This window comes from Suricata suricatta, chromosome 13 (genome assembly GCF_006229205.1).
Source record: "Suricata suricatta isolate VVHF042 chromosome 13, meerkat_22Aug2017_6uvM2_HiC, whole genome shotgun sequence".
Lineage (NCBI taxonomy): Eukaryota > Metazoa > Chordata > Mammalia > Carnivora > Herpestidae > Suricata > Suricata suricatta.
This window is the reverse complement of record NC_043712.1, coordinates 46958030-46975654: the sequence shown is the minus strand read 5'-3', so window position 1 is coordinate 46975654 and position 17625 is coordinate 46958030. Positions and strand designations below refer to the sequence as shown.

At 40.4% G+C, this 17625-nt stretch overlaps 1 protein-coding gene and 1 long non-coding RNA gene across 2 annotated transcripts; both read left to right on the top strand.

Annotated features, from left to right (window-relative positions):
• Window positions 1–3260: 3260 nt before the first annotated feature.
• LOC115276456 lies at window positions 3261–7566 on the top strand. The gene is made up of 2 exons (XR_003901943.1): window positions 3261–3392; window positions 7096–7566. It is a non-coding gene; the product is annotated as an uncharacterized LOC115276456 (long non-coding RNA).
• Window positions 7567–8436: 870 nt separating this feature from the next.
• On the top strand, window positions 8437–11253 carry KLHL9 (kelch like family member 9). The gene has a single exon (XM_029920493.1). It carries the CDS (start codon window positions 9006–9008, stop codon window positions 10857–10859), a length of 1854 nt encoding a protein of 617 aa, XP_029776353.1. The 5' UTR covers window positions 8437–9005; the 3' UTR covers window positions 10860–11253.
• The last annotated feature ends 6372 nt before the right edge of the window (window positions 11254–17625 follow it).

Below are 17625 nucleotides of genomic sequence, written 5' to 3'. Positions count from 1 at the left end.
CTTCATTATTGGTGTATAGAAATGCAACTGATTTCTGTACATTGATTTTATATCCTGAGACTTTGCTGAATTCATGTATCAGCTCTAGCATTTTTTGGTGGAGCCTTTCAGGTTTTCCATGTAGAGTATTATGTCATCTGTGCAGTCGTATTTCTTGAGGCTCTTTCTTGACTTCCTAGAGGACCTGAGGTCTCTTACTTGGGTAAAGAGACTTAGAAAGGTGGCATTATTTTGCAGATGACTTAGAAATTTGGAGGCAAATGCTTACAGAGAAATACTCCAGATTATTCTGTGAAACCCTCATTTTCAGCTTCTATAGCACCTTCTTCTGGAAACTGAGAGAGTCAAATATATTTATCTCACAAATACATCTCTAGTCCAATTATTTCCAAAATTCAGTTGTTTCCCATAATCCTATGAATATAATCCAGCACTGTGGCATTTATGATAGACATGTGATACACAATTTAAATCTCCCTTCAAGCCCTAAGAATCTACTCCGTCTGGCTACTGATAGAGCTGCTAGCTGACCGCCCTCCTGTACATAACTTCTCTTGGTGAAAGTAGATCCTTTAGCCCAAAGTTCTTTCCCCCTTCTGGGGGAGCCTTTATCCAATTACTGGTCAACATAGGGTATAAAGGCCTGGCTCCTGCACTCTATACCTAAAGGGTCCTCCCAGCTTCAGAGCTCCCGTGGAATCAGCTAAAGCCCAGATGTGACCATACTGCAGCTCAGATTCTCTGCCCAAATTCTCTCTGCCCCAATCATCAGCCCACACACGCCCCAGTAAGCCCCTTACATGCTAATAATCTCTCAGAGTCACCCTTGGGTCTCTAAACTCCAGCAGCATAATATACAAGATCTTCCATCAGGGACTCCTGGAAACGCAAGCTGATGTGCTAGCCCTGTGGACAGGTACATGTGCTCTTATGTGTGTTACTTTCTCTTGTTCTTCATGACTCATTTAAGATGGTTACTTTCACCAGAAAGCCCTGATAGTCTGAGTCTACTAATCTCTCCAAGCACAACTCCTATCCTGTGGCACACTGGACTAAAATGTCACAGATCACGTTTCTTCCAAGTAGACTAGGATCGAATTCACGGTACGGATGGGACTCTTTTATCTCTTTACCTTTAAAGTGCAGTATATAGCATTTTAACAGCTAACAAGATATTCTAAGTCTTGATTGAATAGGAAAATATAAAAACTGAAATTTTAAAGGAAAGGAGGGGTAAACCAATACCGTATTATCATGACCTATTAGGCATGTGAGAATTTATGTCTGGAGATAAGGAAACCCTGATTCCAGTTTATGTTGCCAACACATTCGAAATAATGAGAGAGCTCTACTTGTGTGGCTTTGCAAAGGGGTTATTTTTATTTTTATTTATTTATTTTTTTTTTAGCCTTTTCACTCTTCCTGGATGGACCATTTGGATTAGCTATTTCTTGAGTCAAAAATGAAGTACCTCTTGGAGCACCTAGTGGCTCAGTCGATTGGGCATCCTACTCTTGATTTCAGCTCAGGTTATGATCCCAGAGTCGTAGAATTGAGCCCTGTGTCAGGCTGAGGTGGAGCCTGCTTAAGATCGATCTCTCTCTCTCTCTCTCTCTACCTCTCTCTCTCTTTTTCTCCTTCCCTCCCTCCCTTTGCCCCTCTCCCCAGCTGGTGTTCTCTCTCTCTCTTTAAAATAAAAAACAAAACAAACAAAAAACATGAAGTATCTCCTTTTCTCTGATGATTATCATTAGATAGTAAAGGTACAATAACATAATGACCTGATATAGAAGGCAGAAGACTATGAGGAGTTTTCTCTTCGCATGGACTGTTCTGGTCTATGTAGCCAACCATTTCTGAATACTGTGTACTATGTTTGCTGTGGGTCCCAGTAAGGCTGATGGTGGCTGGGGGCCTAATTCTATAAACCTATGAGAAGAATTCGAGGGGCCCCCTCACATGGCCATCTGGCCTTCCATTGCCATAGGTGAGGGTGTAGGGACAGAGCTGTTCAGTTTAGGGACTGAATTTCTTGTGATAATCTCTTCTCTCTGACCTCCTCCCAAGGGGCTTTGCAGCTTTGCCCATGGAGTTTGTCCTTGAAACACAGGAAACCGAAGAGGGGAAAGTGGACTTGGGAAGTGTAGGTCAAGTGAGGAGGCAGTGTCGAAAGACATAGTGGAGAGTAGGTTCCAGTATCTTTGCATGCTCTGTGTTGAAAGTAAAAGGCAAGTGGTGGGGTGAAAATGATCCTTGAATGTTATGGGATCCAGTGATAATGGATTTGGAGGAAGAAAGGCTGCCCCTCAGTGGTGGTGATAAAGTGGAAAGTAAGGGGTAAAATGGCCCAATGGACAGGGAAGGGTCGGAGGTAAAGGGGTCAGAGTAACGCCCCAGTGGATCTCAAAGGTAACAGAGCAGAGTCACCCCCAGGTCCCATCCAGGAAAGAATGTTTCCATGGTGGCTGTAAGTGCTCCAGAAAAGTATCCCCCAAAAGGAACTTGTGCAGGTCCCTGCAGGAGATGGGAGGTTCCGAGTGCATCCAGCAGCAGAATGGGGACAGGTCAGAGTCACAGAGTCCTTTAGTGAGAAGGCTGTCCTTGTCTAGACTCTCCTCAGTTTCTATCCTTTCGCAGTATTAACATCTTTGATGTGCGAATAGTGCAATAAATGAGCTCTCTGACCAGTCATCCATACTCCCTTCAAGGAGTGTTTAGATATTATTTATTCACATCGACAAAGATAACCCAGGCATCTGAGGCCAGCCAGTGTGATTTGAAACCCGTTTTCCTTAACTGTTCTTTGGTCTTGGCATACTCTTTAGCCACTGAACTGTACGCATTCTAGGTGTTTTATCTTTTTAAAAAATATTTATTTATTTTGAGAGGGAGGAAAAGAATGAGCAAGAGCAGAAGAGGGGCAGAGAGAGGGAGAGAAAGAATCCCAAGCAGGCTCTGCACTGCCAGCCCAGAGCTAGAGGCGGGGCTTGAACTCATAAACCATGAGTTCATGACCTGAGCTGAAACCAAGAGTCAGAGGCTCAACCCACTGAGCCACCCAGACACGTCACTAGGTGTTTTATCTTAATCACAAGCTTCCGTGTTTCACTCATAGTAATGTACTTTCCATTTGGGGAAGCTACCAAGAAACGGATCTGATGCAAGGCCAAGCAGCAGGTCTCAGTGTGTTGTAATCAGGTGCTGTCACGGGGAACGGCAGGTAACAGCCATGAGAATCATTCACTAATACCCACTCTGAGATGAATCAGGTGACGTCCTTGCCGTCAGGGGGCTCTCATCTTGCAGACACAGGACACAACAGAGCAGGAACATGGGGTGATTAATGTTGTAAAAACAGCCATGCAGCCACCGTAGGCATTCCGCCTTGTGAGGTAAGAACTCTGCTGTTGCGCCTGAGAGGCTCAGTCAGTTAAACATCCAACTTTGGCTCAGGTCATGACCTCGCGGTTCGTGGGTTCAAGCCTCATGTCAGGCTCTGTGCTGACAGCTCGAAGTCTGGAGACTGCTTCAGATTCTGTGTCTCTCTCTCTCTCTCCTCCCCTGCTTATGCTCTGTCTCTGTCTCTCTCTCAAAAATAAATGTTTTTTAAAAAAAACAACTGCCAAGGAATTAGGGCTCAGTGAAGATGTGATAGTTAGCTGGGCTTTTCACAAGGAATGACTAGAAAGTTTCCAGAGAGAGACAGACATGGACCAGGACTGCTCTCTTTTACTACTGTGTCAGAGTTAGAAAGGGCTGTTACAATCCTGATGCAAAGTTTTGATGAATAGATTTTCCTAATTATAAAGTCAAGAGAAACTGGGAATTTACTATTAACAGAAACAATATGAGATTGTCCTCAAAATATCTCTGCAGGTTTTAGCCTCAGGTTTTGAGGCTGTACCCACCTCCTAGTGCCAGTGCAAGGAGAAGCGGGTCATTAATCAGGAGCTCTGGGTTTGCACAACAGATTGGAGGAAAGAAACACTGTAGCCCCTTTTGCTCACTGTAGCTGTTCCTGTCCAAAGGTGCCAGGCCCCGCTTAAACCTGAAGACTCATCCTCTATAATGAAAGCTACTACATGAAGCTTATTCCAAACATGAGGATCAATTCCTGCTAGGAAAGAGCCCTTTATCAGTTCCAGAGGAAAATTCCTCCAAAGGGGCTCATCTATGCAGATCAGAAAAGTCAGCCCTCTGCAGACTTTGTGTCTGGCTCTGTCGCACTTGGCCGTGGGGGGGCTCTTCCTGTGAGAGCTGCACTGGCCCACACGCTACTGCATCCTGCTTTCTGTTTCCTTTGCACTATATGGGTAGGCTGCCCTCATTCTTCAAAACTCTTTGACAAAAAAGGAAGACTTCTCTTACATTTTTTTTTTTTTTACAAAATATGGAAGTATCATTCAACTCTTTCTTTGCGTTCATCTGGGAAACTTTCAGTCAGAAACCCCACCAGAACAGGGAGCAGCTGTACTGAAATTCAGGGCAGCGTGAGGGGAGGGAGGGAGGGAGGGAGGAGGGCTCCCTGGTAATTGACCAGCTGAATGAAGAAGGAAACTAGTGTGAAAATGGATGTAAGGGAATAGATCCAGGAAAGGAGGGAGAGCTATCAGATGCTGGAATCAGCAAAAGCATCAGATCTACCTTCCCCACTCCGGTCTAGGAGATTCCTCCCAATTTCGGATATTGATGTAAGCCACTGTGCTGACTGCATAGAAATCAAACATGTCTCTGATGCGATGCCCACCTATTATCTTCAGGTTTATTGCTAGAATTGAGCTGACTTTTGTCAGCTTTCAAGAGCAAGATAGCATAGTTTCAAATCAGTTTATACAAAAAGACATGTAATGGAGAAAATGAAGAAAATAGCTAGTACTTATTAAGTGCTAACTCTAAGGAAGGGGTGGCCAAGAGCTTTTAAATGTACTTACGTCAGCTCTACGAATGCTTTTTACTCCATTTTCCATTTGAGAAAACTGAGACTTGAGAGGCTGAGTAGTTTCTGAGCAGAAGGGGTATTCCATGCAGAATCCTACATAGAATCTGTAAGTTTTGATAGTTGGAGGCAGAGGCGAGAGGAAAGAGAGAGACGAAGTTATGGAGCCAAGAAGGCCTTTATTGGAGTCTGCAATTCCCGGGCGAGGTTCTGTGACTCTGGGATTGGGGAGTCAGGGAAGTCGCGCCTGGTACGGGAGAGCAAGGTGTTTTATGGGTGCAGGAGTTCTGGGTTTGAACTCAGGTGGGCGATAGCCAAGTAGGGGCATCTTTGGACTGTGGCAGGATTTAATTGGCTGTCCACTTCGGTGGGGTGGGGGATGCTGGAATTCCATGGTGAGGCATGCCAGCTTGGAGAGTGGGGGTCGTCAGTCCTGGCGGTGCCTGGAACTATTCTCTGACCTGCAATAAAATGGCCTTTGGTGCTTTTCAAATGGCGCGGGTCATCCCAGGTTTGCAGGTGGGGGTTGTCAGTGCTCGCAGCTCTCCACAGAAAAGTGGCCACTCAGTTGCCTTCCTGTGGCAACCCTTACAGAATCTGCAAGCCAAATTTCCCCTAGCGAGTTCTGGGTGATTCTTTAAGTTGGATTTCTGGGTTTTTAATAGATATTTTTTCACTTGAAAAATTATTCTTTTTCTTTTTCCTTGGGCTTTTCTTTTTGGTGGCTACATTTGTACTTTATGATTTAATCTTTTTTTGTTCCTTACCTTAGGCTTTTGTGAAAGAGAAATTCTCTGCTACAGATTCACTTGTCCTCTGATGAAGGAAGTTTCTCAGAATTTCATATTTATTGCAGGACGGTTATTATAGCATTATAAAATTTCGTGATTTGTATAAGGTCCACGCTGACCTATGTAGAACAATTCAAAAGTTAATCAGGAAAGAAAACCAAGCAAGCTTAGCATTTGTGCATCCTCAGGTTTCTGGTGATAGATGCTAATTTTCTTTTGCCTTTTGTGTTAGTCTATAATGTTGTTTAAGTTATTTAATTGATTGCTTAATACTTTTTTGTCTCCTTCCAGCAAAAAGGAAAAGTTCTAAGGGGGACGGCACTTGAAGGCCGGCACAGTGCCTGATTTAGAGACTTAAGTATTCCATGTAGCTTGAATGAAATGAATGAATGAACTGTACCTTCAATTAAGCTACAAAATCAGTCTTGGTATTTATTTATTTAAAATAAACCAATGCAAAAAGTGTGAAAGTAAAACTTTAAAGAGAATAATTTAAAAATATAAAGGTGAACCCTGTATAATTAGCACAATGTACAGGTGAACATGACAGCATACAAGGAAAAATACTGAAAACAATAAATATAGGAAAGTAGGTAAGTACATTAATAAATCATCTGTGACGGGCTGGTGACTCCTAGGAACTGGATGCTTTAACATCATAGTTGCTTAATACTGTCAATAAATGTGACACATTTGATTCGATTTATGATGAAGTCTTTCGAAATGACTAAACATGTGGCAACAGGATGAAGTGTATCTGTCCACAGTAATTTTTTAAATGTTCATTTATTTATTTTGAGAGAGCAAGAGAGAGAGAGAGCGCGGGTTTGAGATCTGGGGAGGGGCAGAGCGAGAGAGAGAGAGAGAGAGAGAGAGAGAGAGAGTCCCAAGCAGGCTCTGCACTGTCAGCAGGGAGCCGGACACAGGGATTGATCTTACAAACCTTGAGATCATGACATAAGCTGAAATCAAGAGTCTGACACTTATCCAATTGAGCCACCCAAACAACCCCATACTAATTGGTTTATTAAGAGCGTAAGTCTGGGGGGATCTGGGTGGCATAGTAGGTTAAGAGACTCACTCTTGATTTTACCTCAAGTCATGATCCCAGGGTCATGGAATTGAGCCCCACATTGGGTTCTGCACTGAGTGTGGAGCCTGCTTAAGGATTCTCTCTCTCTCTCCCTCTGCCCATCTTCCCCACTAGCTCTCTCCTTTCTAAATAAACAGATAAGTAAATACATAAACAGATAAATAAATAAGTAAAAGAGCATAGGTCATTCTTGCAAACTTGGTAATAAAGAGAAGATCTCATCATTTCTTGCTCTGACAACTGTCCAAGTAGTAGCTCTATTCTTCCTTTTCCAGACAGAGACTGATTCCTTGGAAGTACCTCTTCTCAGCCAGTATGGGGTCTTCGTTGCTGTGCAGAAGAGTCCTTCCATCCCCAACTCCTGCACCAAGCAAGTTTCCAGAACTTCCCAATGCTGATGAAGTCGAGTAAAGAATTTTTTCAGGCCAGTCTCAATTCAACCAACCTCTTATGCCGAACATGTTTAAGACACGCTGGAGTATCTGGTGGAGGACATTGGCAGCTGGAGCCTTCCGGAACTTGCTGCCATTACTGAAACAAGAGAAAACAATTGGAACCAGCTAACTGTCCATCAGTAGGGGATTGGTTACATAATTTATGATACAACCATTTATAGGGAAACAATACAAAGTTCTCTATTTACAAATATGGGAAGATCTCCAAGTGAAAAAAGGCAGGTGCAGCACAGTGACTATGGGCTGCTTTTATATAAAAATAGAGTATAATAAAATGTTATATTCTTACTAGTTTGCATTGCATAAAAATCTAGATAGATTTAAAAGACATTAATCACTTCAAACTGTAGAAAATGTTGGAAGAGATTGTGTCACACTGCAAATTTATTCGTAATCCAAAATTTAAATTTACTATTAAAGAAATTCAAGTTAATAAAAATATACATAAAGGGAAAAATAAAAAGAGGAAATACACAATGAAGTACAAGAAGTTATATATATCCAGGAACAAATAATGGGCAAATGAAACTACAGTATGTATATTCACTGCCACGTTGTACAGCCATTTAAAGATGTGTGAGTGGGAAACAATTACTGATGACGGAATTGCATTTCGAGGCGAAAATTCAGGCTACGTTATTATTTACACCGCACAGTCACAATTTGATTCCTTCGAGACACATGATGTGTTTTAAATGATTCATCATTTGAAAATATGAACCAAAATTAGAATTCAGATGTTATTAAGTAGCGTAGGATACAAGTCATAGCTAAAGTGCTTTACTGAGGAACAGTTTTAAGCATCTTCCTCCTAAGCCCTCCATTGCCCCCCACCTCTTTTCAAGTTAGACAAAAGCTGAGCTTCATTGTTATTCTAAAGGCAGAAGCCAGGGAGTATAAATCTTAAAGAAAAAGTATGAACTGAGGAGGAGAGCTCGGAACCCGGTAAAAATTTATACCAAACGCGCAGCATTAACAGACGGGGACCGGTTCCGGCCTATTGAATCCCACACACGGACCGACCCGGAGCGGCCCAGCTCGCGACCGCTCCCCCTCCCCCTCCTCCTCCTCCTCCCCCCCCACCCCCGCCCTCAGCGTCTCCTCCGTCCTTCCTCCCCATCCCCCAAACGTCCGCCCACTGACGAGGTCCGGCCGCCGCGCAGCCGCAGTAGCTGCCGCGGCCGCTCCTAGCCCTGGGGATCCTGGGACGAGGCCTTTCCGGAAGGAGCGGCTCGGCGTACGGGGCTCGGTCCTTGTTCCAGGCCCAGGTTCAAGCCAGGCCCTTGTTCCCGGCCCCCGTCCTAACACAGCTCTCCGTCGCAGCGGCGACGCGCCAGTGGCAGCGGAGGGCGCCGCAGGCCGCTCGCTGAGGTGGCCGGCCTCGCCGCCCGGGAGCCGCGGTACGTGGCGGCGCCTCCCCCTTGGCCCGGAGCTGAACTGCTGGAGGAGCGGCCGCGCAGGCCGGACCAGGTGAACCGGGTCTCTTAACAGCTTTCTGGTGATGACTCATCTGCATGACAATCAGATTTGAGGTCTACGGCCTTTCGTGGTCCTGCTAAAGAACAGTCTGCAGTGGTTGGCTGGTGTGTTCTGAAGGGTGCCACAGTGACTGCTTGCCCTTGATAAGGAAGGCGAGCTCCTCGGCTCTTTAGACACCCTCGTTTCCTTGAAAGCTTTCAGCTTATTACGTCTTTCGCCGGCACAGATCTGTGCAAAAGGACGGCTTTCACATGAAAGTGTCTCTTGGTAACGGCGAAATGGGCGTCTCCGCCCATTTGCAGCCATGCAAGGCAGGAACCACACGTTTTTTTACCAGCAATACGCACAGTTCGGTGGTATTGCAAGGCTTTGATCAGCTTAGAATAGAAGGATTGCTTTGCGATGTGACCCTTGTGCCAGGTGATGGAGATGAAATCTTCCCCGTTCACAGAGCTATGATGGCGTCTGCCAGCGATTATTTCAAGGCTATGTTTACAGGTGGAATGAAAGAACAAGATTTAATGTGCATTAAGCTTCATGGGGTGAACAAGGTTGGTCTGAAGAAAATAATTGATTTTATTTATACTGCAAAACTTTCTCTTAATATGGACAATCTTCAGGACACGCTTGAAGCTGCCAGCTTTTTACAAATTTTACCTGTTTTGGACTTCTGTAAAGTATTTCTTATTTCAGGAGTCTCTTTAGATAACTGTGTTGAAGTTGGGCGAATCGCTAACACCTACAATCTCATAGAAGTGGATAAGTATGTGAATAATTTCATCCTGAAGAATTTTCCTGCGTTACTCAGTACTGGGGAGTTTCTGAAACTCCCTTTTGAACGGCTTGCCTTTGTGCTTTCCAGTAATAGTCTTAAGCACTGTACTGAACTTGAGCTCTTCAAGGCTGCCTGTCGCTGGCTGAGGTTGGAAGACCCTCGGATGGATTATGCTGCAAAATTAATGAAGAATATTCGGTTTCCACTGATGACACCACAGGATCTCATCAATTACGTACAGACAGTAGATTTCATGAGAACCGACAATACCTGTGTGAATTTGCTTTTAGAAGCTAGCAATTACCAAATGATGCCATATATGCAGCCAGTGATGCAGTCGGATAGAACTGCCATTCGATCTGACTCAACACACTTGGTCACATTAGGAGGAGTTTTGAGGCAGCAGCTGGTTGTCAGTAAGGAATTGCGGATGTATGATGAAAGAGCCCAAGAGTGGAGATCTTTAGCCCCCATGGATGCTCCTCGTTACCAGCATGGTATTGCTGTCATTGGCAACTTTCTTTACGTAGTTGGTGGTCAAAGTAATTATGATACGAAAGGAAAAACTGCTGTCGATACAGTTTTCAGATTTGATCCTCGGTATAATAAATGGATGCAGGTTGCCTCTTTAAATGAAAAGCGCACATTCTTCCACTTGAGTGCCCTCAAAGGGCATTTATATGCTGTTGGTGGGCGAAGTGCAGCTGGGGAGCTGGCCACTGTCGAATGTTACAACCCAAGGATGAACGAGTGGAGCTATGTTGCAAAGATGAGTGAACCCCACTATGGCCATGCTGGAACAGTGTATGGAGGCTTAATGTATATTTCAGGAGGAATTACTCATGACACTTTCCAAAACGAGCTTATGTGTTTTGACCCAGATACAGACAAATGGGCACAGAAGGCTCCAATGACTACAGTCAGAGGTCTGCACTGCATGTGTACAGTTGGAGACAAGCTCTATGTCATTGGTGGCAATCACTTCAGAGGAACCAGCGATTATGATGATGTTCTAAGCTGTGAATACTATTCACCAACCCTTGACCAGTGGACACCGATTGCTGCTATGTTAAGAGGTCAAAGTGATGTTGGAGTTGCTGTCTTTGAAAATAAAATCTATGTTGTAGGTGGATATTCTTGGAATAATCGTTGTATGGTAGAAATTGTCCAGAAATATGACCCAGAAAAGGATGAGTGGCATAAAGTTTTTGACCTTCCAGAGTCTCTTGGTGGCATTCGAGCTTGTACTCTCACAGTTTTTCCACCCGAGGAAAACCCTGGGTCACCTTCTAGAGAATCACCTCTCTCAGCACCTTCAGATCATTCTTAGGACTAAAATGTAATACCATTACAGTGCATCATAGTGATCTCACACTTGCCCTTCAGTTGTATCTTCTTACAATGATTGGTACAGTTAATTAGATAAAGTGGTTAGCTGATGTTATTTGTATTGTTTGGCTTAGTGTGCTTATCATATGGTTAACAAATGTATTCTGAAAATGTATTCAACATAGCCAGCTGTTTTAACCAGTGTAAAAAGATACGTAGAGAAGTGTTTTAGATGTCTTTGTGGTGTTGCGTAAGTCAAATTGTAGGTGATCGTAGTAAACGTGTAACTATGTTCATTATGCTTCAAAGTTGAGAGAATTTTCATCTTTGATTTCAAAACATCAAAGGGAGGCTGCCTGCTCTAACCTAAAACAATAAACGGTCGCCAAATATTATTATCTATATCTCTTTCTTCATAAGAGTTTTTGACATCATTGCCAATTCACCAAATTGGGTGAGTGCATTCAGAATATGTGAAGTTTCCTAGAAATAAACAGTAAAGCCCTAAGTAAGGGTTTTGTGTTTCTCTATGGAGAGGGAAGGGGAGAGAGAAAATACAAGTATGTGTGCCCGCACAGACACACACACATACATACGTACATACATATGTATATACATTCATACATCCATACACAGGCACATCTACTTTTTAAATTGATATTTCAGCAATAGGGAAATTGTTTTTAAATTAAATTTTTTTTCATCTACCTAGCAGCTGTTTCTATTCAAATGGGAATTCAGTACCAGAGAATAAGTGTCTATAGAGTTATACTAAATTGAGATAGATAAGGGCTACAACATATTAAATCGACTAGCAAATTTGTCATTTGGCAAAATGGTCAATTCAGATGAGACTTGTTACTTTTTATGCTTGTGAATTCTGTAGAGTTGCTTTTATACAGGTTATTTAGCAAGTTCAGGTTTCTGAGAATTGGTTTAGCTGAGTAAATAGAAGCTGTGCTATTTTCTACCTTTTTATTCAGTAAAACTTACATGAAGACAGCTAAGAAAGGAATACGCAAACAAAACTATAGGATTTGAAGTTCAGTCTCCCACCTTAGTTATTCTAACATGATCATTTGATTTGGGGTGGTTGCTCCAGCTTTGTGTGATCTGCCTCAAGGCTGTGATTTGAGCAGGCGATACACTCAGTTCTATGTCAAATCAGAATAATGTCCTTTTTGCTATGTCTAAAGAACAGGACCAACGTCAGATTCCCTAAGAAGCCAGCTACTTTCTGAAAGCTTAGGCCTCTGCTGCTGTCTTTCATGCAGTACTAAAGCCTCTCAAATACCAACGGCATCCCTACATGGTTGAGAATCACATGGGGAGATCCTAATGAGACCTTTTCAGCAAAAGGAGTCCCAGGAGTGCTCTTTATGTAGTAAGTGATTCTGGAGAGATACTTTCCTAGAATAATTGCCTGCCTGAAGAAAAATTTACATATATACATTTACATGCATATGAGTATGTATATCCCTACACCTGGGAAATTGTCATAGTATAAATCAGGAACAATCTTCTCTTTATTGACAATCCCATAATAAAACTCAGGAACCATGACAAAAGGAATTGGCTTCCAGGGATCTGAACCTTACTGCCCATACAAGTGTTGATTCATTTTAATGCTTTTTATGATTTCTGCGTTGGCAGAAATTTTCATACTTTCTATGTTTTTTTAATGACTAATTTTTTATTACTAAAAGTAGTACAATGAGTACATTTAGAAAATAGTAAAAGTAGAAATTGATGTTAACTTTGTGCATTGAATAAGCAAGAAATGGCATCCCAATCATTTCTTTATTAATGAGGTTAAATATTTGTGTTTTTTGAGTAGCTGTGTTTCCTCTGAATGTTCGTGTCTTTACTCTTGTGATACTTATTGGAGTGGCTTTGTTTTTACATACCAAGTTATAGGCTCTCTAATAAATGTAATTTAACTGGCATTTGCTTGCATTGATTTCTTTTTCTTCATCTATTACAGTTTTACAAAGGCAGGGCCCATTAGTTAATTTTTGAGATAATTTATCCATCTTTTTGCATTTTGACCTTTTAGAGATAATTCTGCTCTGGTTCCCCTTTTTTTTTTTTTTTTAATTTATGTTTATTTTTTAGGTGGGCTTCACACCCACCCTGGGGCTTGAACTCAGGACCTGGAGATTAAGAGTTATGTACCAACTGAGCCAGCCAGGCATTCCCCCTTTATTTTTTACCTAGTATTGATGTGTTACTTTTTTGGTGCTAATTCTGACAGACTGAGATGGTATTGCCCTGGCTCCCTTCTATTATGCACAAGTTTTCCTCTTTGCCTTGTTGAAGAAAGGTTTCTGCCTTCTATTACATTGGACTCTGTTGCTTTGTATTTAAATATTGCCTAACCAGATAAGCTAACTGCTCCACCTGTATCCCCTGTCTTCAGCCTCACATCTTCCACCTCTCATCTTTTCACTTTATATGCAGTTGACCTCTCTCTCAGCCATCATAAAATAGCTGACACTATTCAAATACTACTAATTACATCTGAGATTCCTTGCTTATAAAGAAAACTGCAGTAGCTTTGAAATGGTTGAAACATTTTATAAGTTGGTAAATTTTTTTTACAAAAAAAAGATAAACTCCAAGTACATTAAACATTTCTTACCATTTCTTATTTTCATTTTTCTAAGTTTAAAAATTATGTTTTTCTGATTATAAAAGTAATTTATGTGTATTATAGAAAGTATAGGAAAATAAAAGTGAAAAGTATAAATTATCAATGATTCCATATGCTAGCAGTAATTTCTGTTAATATTGGGTATATTATGCATATACATATGTGTAGACATCAAATATTTTTAAATATGCCAGACGCTAAACTAAAATCTGGATGATAAAAGGAAATAAATTCAACTTTGAAAGACACACACTGCCGTCATTAATACTTTCTCTCCAGATTTTATGAAATGTGTATAAAATAGAAAATAATGTGCTTTTTTCCTAATTATCAAATACATGTGCATTAAGAAAAACATTCTATTTTTATTCAGACAAATCCATACTTATTTTTTACCTCTTGCCAACAATTTGCCTGCAAACCAAACATTCAGTCATGTTCAAATTTGTCTGATCTGTAATTGAAATTACCTGGTTTTGATTATAAAGACAAAGTATGCTCCTACAGAACATTTCATGCAAAGTTACAGAAACCTACATGAAAAGCACTAAAGCCAATGTCCTATCCCCCAGCTCAACCATTGATTAACTGAAAGACCCTGGGATAAGTAAGCTTTCAAAGCTTTAGTTTTCCCTTTTGTCTGTGGAATCAGGGTGGGTGTTAATAGTTGTATCTGTATCAGAATTCTAAGTAGAAAGTGTTACAAAGAGATTAGCAAAAGATACACACAGAGAAGCATTTAAGAAGTGATAGTGGGTATAATACAGTTTGCATCATAATTTTTGACTTTAGTTTTATCTTAATGATTTTTATAGGTTATTTTCTTAGAAAGTATTAAATGTCTATACAATTTTCCACCCATGAATGTATCTTCGTATTTTTTCCATTTCCCTATAATGCATATTTAAATATCTACCTTATGTTTTCACCATTATAAATTGAGCAAGATTTTATATTCTACATAAAATTTTGTCCATGTCTGACTGATAAATTCTAAAGAAGTGAAGTCTAAGTCAAATAGTTTAAGTTCTTGAAAAACATTTCCAAGAATGTGCCAATGTGCCTTTTCCAGCAGAATGTGTTTAGTGATTATTTAAAAGGGAACCTTTGCAGTTCTAGTTATCTTCCCGGTTTGGGTTTATATATTTTTAATTACTGACAACAACTGAACTTTCTGCTTATTGAGCATGTGCATTCTTGAGAATAATTTTTTTCCTGTCTTTTGCTTTAAATGTCCTATTTGCTACAAAGACTTTTTTCTCAATGTATGGAATTTTTATGAGGGTAGGGCTACTCAACTTTTTAAGTTGAGATATAATCGACATATATTAGTTCAGGTTCACAACATTATGATTTGATATATGTAGATGCTCTGAAATGGTCACCACAATAGGTGTAATTAGCATTCATCACCATACATAGTTACAGATTTCTTGGAATGAGAACTTTTTAAGATTTACTTTCTTAGCAACTTTCAAACACGCAGCAGTATTATTAACTGTAGTCACATGCTATACGTTACATCTGTAGGACTTTCTTTTATCTTAGAACTAGAAATTTGTACCCTCTGACCACCTCCACCCATTCAATTTAATGCAGCCAGATAGTCCATCATTTTTGCATTTTGAACTCTTGGTGATAATTTTGCTGTTTGGTTTTTTTTTTTTTTTACATAGTACTGATGTCACATTTCTTGTCCTTTCTTACTGCTCCCTCAGTGCTAATTCTTAACTTACTAAGGGGGCATTTACTGCTTATCTCCTGTCCAAAAAGGTTTTCGTCTTATTGAAATGAAGATGAATTTTTAAAATAAACTTATAAAAATTCCTTTTACATTAATATTAGTCTCTAGTTACAGTAAGTCTTTTCTCCCCTTTTTCTTTTAGTATATGTCTTAATGTGCAAGTTTCTTTGTAATGTAGTGAAAATACTTCTTCCTTTGTCATTTTTAAGTGTTTCCTTGCATTCCTCCCATCATGATATGGTATAATTATCCCAGTATTTTATATTATTATGAATATGAGTTTTTACTAGACTTCTGGCATGAAATCTAATGTTTTCAAATTGTTATCCAATTGTCCCGTCACCACTTTTTAAATAGTTGTCATGTTTTTAAAATCATATAGTAAACTCTTTTATGGGTCATTTAGGTCTCTTTCTTCAGTTCCAATGATCTTTTATTCAATTTGTCTTTGGTATCTAGATTGCTGTTTCGAATGAGATTTTGTTTTCATGTTGTATTCCACATTTTATTGCAGTAATAGTAGGAAATACATGGTTTTAGCATGCTGATTTTCTGTCATCATTACTGTCATTGGTTCTTAAGTTTTGGAATGAAATGTTACTCTCATTGATTTGTAACAGATTTTTTGGTTGATTCTCTAGTATGTTCACCTTAGAGAATTATATTATCTGCATGATATAACAAGCTTTGTTTTATATTATTTGTATCATAACTTAAAACATTAGTTAATACTTCTAGCATAATTATAGTCGTGACACAAAGCATCGTTGTTTTGTAGGTAATTTTAGTAGGGGTAATTATAGTTTGATAATTTCTTTGTTAAAGAGAGACATTCTTGATTTTGCTCATTAAATGTAAGCGCACACAAAACAGAACTGTTGAGGTTGCGTTCCTTAACCAAATGCGTGACGAATAGGTTAGTTCCTCTATTTGCTTGGTGAGTCTGTCTGAGCAACCACCTTCTAGGGGCTGATATTATTCTGCCATCTACTGGTTGAAAGTAGAAGTCCTCGTTTTAGATAGATTGCAGAAAATGTATCTCCTTAAAAGGAAATAGCAAGACCCCAGTAATGACAAAGGCCATGAGACATTTTTGTAGCATATGTGAACGTTCAAGTCTTTACATCATACTCATTACATAATTAAATATATAAAACCCATGGTAACTCTTGGTGGATACAGTGGGTCAAATCAAAAGTGGGTCAGTATTTTTTGACATCACATAAAAATATACCTTTAAGTTGCTTTGACCGTTGTTTTATTGATAAATTCATATAATTTGCCTATTATCAAAGGTTTGCAACATTTTATCTAAGCAACCACATTGACTACTGCATGCCCTTTTTTGGGGGGTTGGGGCAGTACCGTCCCCCTTCCTTTTTAATTTTTTTTTTTTAGCAAAGAACCTTATCATGAAGACACTTACAGAGTAAATCTTCTCAACAGCAGAAAGGATGCAATATACAATAGTCTGTGTGTAAGTAAATCTGACAAACTTCTTCTAAGAGCTTTTTATATTGGCTTGCCCACGTGGACTCCGGGGACCAGATCACTGCTCTAGCCACAGAGCTTTCATTCAGTCCAGGCAGCAACATACGTACACAAGCACACACACGTGTGATGCAGCCCATTCACGTTCTTTAGAGTCCCACCCCCGGGCTCAGAGAAAACCTGTTTCTTGGCTATGGGAATGGTAAGAGTGGCATAACTCCCCATTTCCTAATTCTCCAAAACATTATCTCAGAAAATATTCTCATACATTCGTCCATTAAGCATTCTCTTCCTCAGGAGGGATATGACTGAAGACAGGTGACTTCTTACTAACGCCAATCCTGAAAGACAAGTCACTGGCTGGATGTTCTATTTAAAAAACAAAAGAAAAAACCATGAAAACAACGGATAATTCTGGGCCATAATTGCACTTCCCTGGAGTAGTTCTTACACTTCAGTGAGGACCAAGCTGTTCTATTCGAAGAAATGTGAAGTTTTTGAATACTTAATCATTGAAATGTTGAGGATGCTGTGAGGGAGATGCCTGCAGATGGTGGCATCAGGCACAAGAAACATGCACTAAGTTCCTGCGTGGCTTCTAAGCTCCATGCCTGCGTAGAAAGGGATTGATTTTCCTCTAGTCCACATTTCTGTATAACCGCCCCATGGCTGGCTTTCAGGAGACAAGGGCCACAGAGAAAAATCTCAGTGATAACGTACCTCCATAACAGCCTCGTCCACCCGCTAGGAATGACATCACACCCCAGACCTAAACTATGCCACTGTCCCAATAATTCTATCTTCCTACCCAAATTGGGCATTCGACCTATAAAAACTGCTTTTATTAATATTGAGGACACAGTGCTGAAAAACATTGTC

Coding starts and splice junctions, on each gene's coding strand:
- KLHL9 (XM_029920493.1), top strand. CDS start 9,006: ATGAAAGTGTCTCTTGGTAACGGCGAAATGGGCGTCTCCGCCCATTTG.